Raw genomic sequence first — 8,900 nt, forward strand, 5'->3', positions numbered from 1 at the left:
TAACCCCAGAAGCTAAAATGCTACCTATAAGAAGAAGTTTCCCCCCCACTCAATAAATACAGTGCAGAACAGGAATAAAATGGTCAGAGTCAACAGGTTAAAAGGCATCATTAAATAAACACCACAAATTAATTAATCACACATCAACCAACCAAACATAAAAGGGCCTTGCCTTCCTGTGCATAAAACCATTCACACCATAAAATTGACTAAACCCTATTTGGAAAACAATACAATAAATAGGGAACATAATGCTAGGTAAACCTCTTAACATAAAAGCAAACGAGGCAAAACATCACATAAGCAACGCAGCAGTGGCTATCACCCCTGCCACAAGTAAAGCCACTGTTAATAAATAACATAGACCCCATCAAAACAATTAAAACCAACAATGCTACAGGTTACCTTGGCTGCACGTCTCCCTAGCATACATGTGCGATGGACGTCAACTTCTACTGGATCACGCTCGCATCAATTATCGCTCCTGGAGAGCATGGGGCAATCTCCTAAAAACAGTCTACAACCCAAACAACCTGATTAAACATTTTACACTCCAACAGATCCGATCTACAATCAGCCCGTTGGACATACCTTAAAAGAGAAACGGGACACAGCTCAATGGAGGGAGATTCACTTCAGACCGGTTACGGCAGCGACCAGCACAAACATTGCTTATCGCAACAGTATCTTCCCAGGTGTTATTTATATCCATCTAACGGACTTGTATTTGGACGTGTTTTGGATCACCTCTGTTGTATGTGTTTGCTGGCTCTGACCTCGGACTGCTAATAAGGACATGTGAGTTTTTTGTGTTTTTCACCATGTCTTGTGTGTTTTTTTTTTTTTTTTTGTTTACGTTAGTTCTCTTATTAAAGAGACGGGTTTTGTTTTACACTTCCTCGTCTGGCTATTTAATTGAGTTCACCTAACACTTTTCGGCCGCATCGCGCGCCGTTTCTGACATTATGATACATTTTTTTTTATTTAATCTGGTTCTGAAAAGGGCAGCATGGTGGCATGGTGGGTAGCGCCGTTGCCTCACAGCAAGTAGGTCGCGACCTTTCTGTACGGAGTTTGCATGTTCTCTCTGGGTTCTCCGGCTTCCTCTCACTGTCCCAAGACATGCGGCTTAGATTGACTGGTGACTCTAAATTGCCTGTGTGTGCGTGTTGGCCCTGCGACCTGTCCAGGGTGTACCCCGCCTTTCGCCTGATACCGGCTGGGATTGGCTCCAGCACCCCTGTGCCCCCGTTCGGGACTAAGTGGTATAGAAAATGAGTGAATGAATGAATGGTTCTGAAAAGTAACTGGTAACTAAAGTCATAAAATAAATGTAGTGGAATAAAAAAGTGCATGTAGTTAAATTGAAATATGAAGCAGCACAAAATGAAAATACTTAAGCACAGATATCTCAAACTTGTATTTAAGTACAGTACTTAAGTAAATGTCCTAGGTTTTCCTTGGGGCCTCCTCCCCCCTAGGAAGACCTAGGACACACTGGAGGGACTTTGTCTCTCGGCTGGCCTGGGAACTCCTTGGCATTCCCCCGGAGGAAGTGTCTGGAGAGAGGGAAGTCTGGGCATCTCTGCTTAGACTGCTGCCCCTGCGACCAAGTTCCGGATAAGTGGAAGAAAATGGATGGACTTAAGTAAATGTCCTTAGTTACTTTCCACTACTGCTAAGAGCCACAGTCGCTCAAGGTTTTACAGAATCATTGAGCCTTTTTAAAATTTCATTACAGTATATAACACTTTTAAAGATTTACATTTCAGTAGGAATGAATAGGCTTGGTACTGGAGTACTATACACAGAGTAGGGAAGTACTGAGAGATGAGGTACAGTACTTTTGGTCTTTTCACAGAACTTGCTGACAGTAAGAAGAATATAGAATAACACCAGCTTTATCTTTTAAAGAGCACATAAAAATTTGATAGATTTAATAAGAGAATTGTAAAACACAACCTTTGTCATTCACTCACATAAAGATCACTCTTTCATTGATGAAGAGTTCAACAGCAGAGAGATTGCCAAACACCATGTTAATGGTAAGGAAGAAGAAGGCTCCACTCCTGTCATGGATCGAGAGAGAGTTATCTGGTCAATTCATCTGATGGACACTTAACCTGAAAATATTAGCAAATGCCACCTGACCTGTGCTTTTCTCCATAAATTACTGCATCATAAAAGTTATTTCCATATCTTGAAGCCATGGCTTCTTATCTGGTGCCTTTACTGCATTATCTTATCAACGCTTCCATACAGGACTTGACCTTTATGTATGAAGTGAATCACATTCTTTTATTTTTTTTTTGTATGTATGAGGTGAATCGCATTCTTTTATTTTTTTGTCATTCTTGCCTTGATACCTCAATCAGTTATTCTGTTTTTCTTACAGCTTTTTGTAAGATGGAGATTTTCATATTTGTTATCTTGCCACATTTTCCTGCCTATGGCAAACAGGAAAACCTGTTGCTTATTTCCGGCTGTTTTCCAAAAGTAGATCCGTTGTAATTTGACCCTGAGATGGGCCGAGGAAAGGTGACACATTTACAGAGTGAAGAGTGTGCAGAGGTGAAAATAGAGCAGACAGACCATCTTAAAACTATGTAGGCTGGTTGGTTATGCTTACAGTACCGGTTCTGAAAAGCCTCGGGCATTGTCCAGGGCATTTGGTAATAAATGAGTCCCACCAGAATTGCGAAAATGATGTTGAGACCCAGTTGTGCATAAGAGGTTTGAGGGTTTCTCAGAATGTTCAGCATTGTCCTGCCACACACTACACGCATCTGTCTCTCACACACACAAGACACACATTTTTAATGGCATGATGACCGTTATAAACAGGGTTCACTCAGGGGGCAGCCAAGCACACTAACATAACAGCTGGCTGGCACAGTCATTAAACTCTTCAACATAACATCATAAACTCAGTTAATGGCAAACAATAACTGATTTTAATTCCCTCAACTAGATCATGATTTAATATCATTTTTGATGTAAGAAACATGTTGTGCTTAGAGTTTTTAATCTGTTTCTGATTTGCAGAGTTGGCTGACCTGATAGAGGAAAGAGGTAGCGTAGTCGACCACCTCATCTTGACCTTTGACCTCTTCAGAAATGGTCTGTGTCACATGGTCTAACTCCTCAAGACCTGTCTGGTACAGTTGTGACTGCTGATATTTTGTTGCCCATGGGTTTTTATATTCAGCTGTGGAAAGACAGAGCAGCCATTAAACAGTGTAAAGTTGTAGCTAAGAACAATCGTCTCTTTTTTTAATTAACTCTTAATTTTATCATTAACACAGTAAACAGGGTTTGGTTATCTGCATGTCTGGGCTCTTTCTTAACATCAAGCAAAACCCGATTTATATTTGGATATTTTTTAGACATCTTGGCGGATATGTACAGCAAGTACTGTTTTCAAAAGCTTTTCAGTGTCTTTAGTTAAACATACAGTAAATTATAACATAGTTGCATGTTAAAATACAAGTATCAAATGATTATATACATGATCCCTACAAATGTCATCATCGGATTAACAAGACACATGTTTAATGGGTTGCTGGTGTTTTATACTTTATGTGCATGTGTCTTTTCATGGTGTTGTACCTATTGTGAATGACTCGAGTGAGGATATTGCTTCCCCATTTGTGATGTCCATGAAGAAATCAGCAGGGTTGTTGAAGGGCTCGATATGGTAGCCTGTCCAAAAAAACATATGAAACACATCATATCCACAACTTATGCAACACTATAAAAATGCTTCTACACGGGCAAGTGACCTGGAAATAAAATGTTTCTAAAACTAAGGAATCATTTGCAGATTTTTGTAAGACATGAGATGAACTAGAACCCCTGGTTACAAACAACCATCAAGTGCAACAAATGGACAATTATAAATATCTGGGAGTGATAATCCCTGCATCCTTAAAATGAGGGGATAACGTTTTATTCACGACAGCTGGAAAAATGTAGCGTGTCTGATGTGCTTTTATCATGCAGGAGTGTAAAGTATTTTGGCCTTTGACAATAACTGTCTGGTTTGGATATGTGTGCAGAAAATAAGACAATATTAAATAAGGTTGTGTGACATAACTTATTGGGTGTGATCCTACACAGCAAGATTACAAAATAAAGGGCGTAAGATTTTGAAAGATCCTTCCCATCCAGCTCACAGCCTTTTGAACTTCCTTATGCAATTATGCAATTTCCCAGATTGGGATTAATAAAATATTTCTATCTATCTATCTATCTATCTATCTATCTATCTATCTATCTATCTTCCCTGTCACAAGAAGCTTAGAGGTATTAAAACATGAACAACCAGATATCAGAGTAGCACGTATCCTGAAGCTGTCAGGCTATTAAATACTGCTGACTCCACACTGCTGGTCGCTGGGTAGGTTTTAATAGAAGGTCATCTGGAGATTGTTTTATTATACTAACTGTCTTCAGAAATTATTTATTTTTCATAATTTTTATTCAGTCAATTCTTGTATCTTGAGGTAGTGTGTCATTGTCATTGTTGTATTGTGAGCCTATCAAGACAAATTCCAGTCAACAGTGTTGATATGGCAATAAAGTACTGAAACTTGAAACAAACATTATACTGACATAGAATTTGAGGATTTAAATAAAAGAGTAGTTGATTGCATCTCATATTGTTGTCATGGTCTATTATGTATGAATATTAAAATATAAAACAGCAGCTAACTGTCAAGCATCAGTGCAACATCTTTCCCCTTTCTACATAAGGATTCATCATATTATATTATAACTCACTCCCACTCTGTGTCATTCACCTGTTATAATAAACACACATATTATGTACCGAGGTCTGTGAAGTATTCCACTGCACGGTCTGCCGCTCCTGCATACACCACCTCCCCCTTATGCATCAGAGTCAGGTGGTCAAACTGTTTGAAGATGGAGTAGCGCGGCTGGTGGATGGAGAAGATGACAGTCTTACCTCTCCTAGACAGCCTGTACAAATATTTAAAAATGTCTTTATCCCACATGGCTACAGACAACACAAAGACAGCAGGAGAAAGTGAAGATGTTGCTGATTTGGAGATCTTAGATGATGGCTGCTCTAATTAAAGCTGACAGTAACTAGTACGTCACCTGCTGTTAGAACTCGTCACCTTCAGCAGCATTTTATGCTTAAGTTGCCAGTTGTATCTGATGTGTGAGTGTGTGTTGGTTAATATGCGATTAAGCAGTAAATGCACTGTACTTGTACAGTAGACTGATTATACTGTTTGCAGTGTTCGAATCAAGCCCAGTGGTCGGCTCATCCAGAAACAGCAGAGAGGGAGAAGTGATGAGCTCCATGCCGATGCTGCACCTCTTCCTCTCACCTCCTGATACACCACGCAGGAACTCTGTCCCTATCTGTACACACAAAAACGCACATAAACACTTGGTTGATGAGCTGGGCAGCAAAGCTGGAAATACTGTAACTAAATGTTCTTGTTACTGTAACACAGAAACTTGTTCTGGACTTTTTGGACAAATTTTAATGTCATTTTACTTTTATACCAGTACCTTTTTACTGAAGTGACACACTTCACTAAAGTTAAAATCAAATAATAGTACAAATAAATATTTGCCACACAAAAAGATGGTGCACTGCACTGAACAGCCACAATACCATTAATAGTTTATCAATGAAGAATAAAGGAGTAAGATTTATTTTTCCATGTGTCAAGGAAGTGATAAAGATCATATTTTCCCTTTATGAAAGTACTTTGAAATAGACTACTTTGTACATTTTTTATAAGTGCTTTTGATTTGACCCAGGTCAGATACTGAATCAGAATGAGTTCTTTTGTCCACGTGTGATGGACACACGAGGAATTTGACTCTGGTACATCGGCTCTCAATGTGCAAACAGTAAACCAGAATAAGGCTGTGTAATATATGTAGTGAACAGGACAATACAATTTAATAATGAATGATATACAACTATCTAAATCAGCTTGTGTCTATACCTTAGTGTTAGCACAGTCTGTAAGGCCCAGTTCTTGTATGACTGCATCTACTCTGCTGTGTTTTTCTGTGGCAGAGTGATGCTTAGGGTTGAGACGGAGGTTGGCGCTGAACAACAGATTCTCCCTCACAGTCAAAGTGCCCATCAGGATATCATCCTGGAGAGAGAGAGAGATTGTGTAAACAGAAACTATTCAGAAGAATCCAACGTGTATAATGTCAAAATGTGTGCGCATATGTTTGTATTTGTGTACCTGAACCACATAGGCGGAGCTGAGCCTGAGTTTAGATGTGACAACTCTGCCATTCACCAAGATGCTTCCTTGCCGCAGTCCAGCAGGGTCTTTTCTTCCAGCAATTACATCCAGTAGCCTGGAAAAAAGAGAAAGAAACTAACATTCATGTATATGTGTGAGACCATGCCTGTGTGTTTTACATTTATGTGAACATATTTCTTACGATGTTTTACCACTTCCTGTGGCACCCATGATGGCATTCATCCCAGGTCTCATGATGCCACTGCAACAACCACATTAAATCATTTTATATTAAAAAGAACACTTTAAAATAATAAAATACTGTAGACTGGATTCTGTCCAATGACTATAACCACACAATGATGAACCTTTAATATATGAAATACATGAGTCCCATTTTCATACAAAAGTGAATTAAACTTTTTGAGATTGAATTAGGTCTGTTATATATAAAGCCACATGGGCATTATTGTTTTCATTTTTATTTATCATTTCTTCAGAAGCATTACACATTATGCTGTGAATGCCATTCTTATAATTTATACAGTAATGAGAAATATCTCTCACATCTCAATCATACAGTTTGAAAATCCCTTGCATCTCTGAGAAAATATTTTACAGCCAAACACATTCATCAATGTGCATCAAGTTATCTAACTTAAACACAAATACATGCCCCTGCAAAAGGTCTAAAGAAGATCAACCCTGTTGTTTTCAGTATTTGTATAGAAATGGGATGAAATGCAACGGGAGAAGCACCTTGGGTTTGGGGATCTAACATGTTATATTGTACAGGCAGTAGTGGAAAAAGTACTCAGATTGTTTACTTAAGTAGAAGCAGCAATACCATAGTGTAAAAATACTCTGTTACAAGTAAAAGTCTTGGATTCAAAATGTTACTTAAGTAAAAAAATATTAGCAAAAAATATACTTTAAGTACCAAAAAGTAGAAGCACTCATTAGGCAAAATGGCACAGTTTATATTGATGTACTTCATATCATTTGATTATAAATATTGATGTATTATTTTGGACATATTGGGGACATCACATTTAATGCTGCAGCTGGTAAAGGTAGAGCTAATTTTAACTACCCTACAGTATATGCTCATAGTTTGAATTACTGCTGGATAGCTTGTGAATTTTACACCAGGTCACCATAAATCTTATAATTATACTATATTTCATTTTATTAGCAACTTTCTGAAAAGTAACTAGTAACTAAGGTTATCAAATAAATGTAGTGAGTACAAAGTATAAATTTTTTCTCTGAATGTAGTGAAGTACAGAAAATTAACATACTCAAGTAAAGTACAGTTACCTCAAAATTGTACTTAAGTACAGTATGTGAGTAAAAGTACTTAGTTACTTTCCACCTCTGCATACAGGCACCACTCAGTAGTAATGCTGTTAACTATATATAATGTACGCCTATGTGTGTGTACATACTCACAGTTAAATATCATGTCCTACCTCACATCTTTAAGGATATATTTTTCAGCACCTATCTTGTGGCAGAATCTCCTCTCCTGAACACAGTAGTGCAAGTTTCTGAATGTGACAGTTGGTCCCTGGAAATGCTCCTCAAGACTGCAAACAACCTGCTCCTCTTTAGACATCTCCAAAAACAGCAGTGTTATCGACAAAGATAGAAAAGAAGAGTCAGAGACTGAGGTTCAAAGAGAGAGAAAGATAGAGTGCGACACAGAAACCTGTGCAGTCTGACAGAGATCGACAAGAGAGAATGCAATCAGTACGTTTCAGTCATAACTCATCTAATCTTTGAACTCCCTCAGTTCATAGCCAACAGACTTAGACTGTACTAAGAAATTTTTGATAAAATGATATAGTGTGTGTAACTGCTCCCAAAAAGATACTGTGGCATTAAACTTTCTCCTCTGCATCTCAATCGCTGCAAAAGTGCATTGTGATAATAGCTGATGAAGCAGTTTAGATCATCTGAACAGTGGCTTAGCCATTCATTTATGATCAGTATTTGTTTATGTGAATTCAGGGTCATGGTGGAGCTACAGCAAAAAACAAGGAAATGTCCTCGAGCTGGCAGCATTAATAGTGATAGCCTAGTCTAGAAACTCAACCTTACACTTAAGGGCAATTTCGTAGATCCACACAAATACAGGAAGAACATGCACACAAACATTTAAGGGCACAGGGACAATTTCTTTTCATGACTGCAACTATGCTACCACAATACTAAAATGCTGAACTGAATACTTACAGTAACTTAATCTAATTCACAATTAAAACAGACATATGGATGAGTATACTATAACACCCCCTAGTGCTCGTGTATCACAACAGCTACTAGCAACAGTCACAACTTACTAGCTGTTAAAAAAAATTAAGTGTCATAGCCAGAAAAACACAATGTGCTTTTTCAAAGGTACTCAATTATCTAAAACTGTACTTTCTTACCTCAAAAGGTAATTTTAGTAATAAAATGTGATGACACTGAGTAAAACCCTTGATTTTTCCCACACAAGTAGAGGGTGTAACTGGGCATGTGCAGAATGAGCAACAGTACACCCCCGCCACCACGTCTACTTTTCCTATGCTATTTTAATTAGAATAATTTGATAATACTCCTGTACTTTTACTTAAGTAATATTTAAATGCGTGGCTTTAATCTGTA

The 8,900-nt window shown here is 38.1% G+C and overlaps 1 protein-coding gene across 1 annotated transcript in view; it reads right to left on the bottom strand.

Annotated features, from left to right (window-relative positions):
* LOC109953576 (ATP-binding cassette sub-family G member 2-like) overlaps positions 1–7,938 on the bottom strand; it is a 17,868-nt gene extending 9,930 nt beyond the window's left edge. The window contains exons 1-10 of the mRNA XM_020589052.1: positions 7,721–7,938; positions 6,451–6,510; positions 6,246–6,363; positions 5,994–6,149; positions 5,237–5,394; positions 4,832–4,983; positions 3,610–3,702; positions 3,057–3,208; positions 2,635–2,786; positions 1,980–2,069 (exon numbers count right to left, since the gene is read on the bottom strand). Of these exons, the coding sequence (XP_020444708.1) occupies positions 1,980–2,069; positions 2,635–2,786; positions 3,057–3,208; positions 3,610–3,702; positions 4,832–4,983; positions 5,237–5,394; positions 5,994–6,149; positions 6,246–6,363; positions 6,451–6,510; positions 7,721–7,866 (1,277 nt within the window). The 5' untranslated portion in view covers positions 7,867–7,938. The remainder of the gene's footprint in view (positions 1–1,979; positions 2,070–2,634; positions 2,787–3,056; positions 3,209–3,609; positions 3,703–4,831; positions 4,984–5,236; positions 5,395–5,993; positions 6,150–6,245; positions 6,364–6,450; positions 6,511–7,720) is intronic.
* Between the last annotated feature and the right edge of the window lie 962 nt (positions 7,939–8,900).

The sequence above is a fragment of the Monopterus albus genome, unplaced genomic scaffold, assembly GCF_001952655.1.
Source record: "Monopterus albus unplaced genomic scaffold, M_albus_1.0 scaffold795.1, whole genome shotgun sequence".
NCBI lineage: Eukaryota > Metazoa > Chordata > Actinopteri > Synbranchiformes > Synbranchidae > Monopterus > Monopterus albus.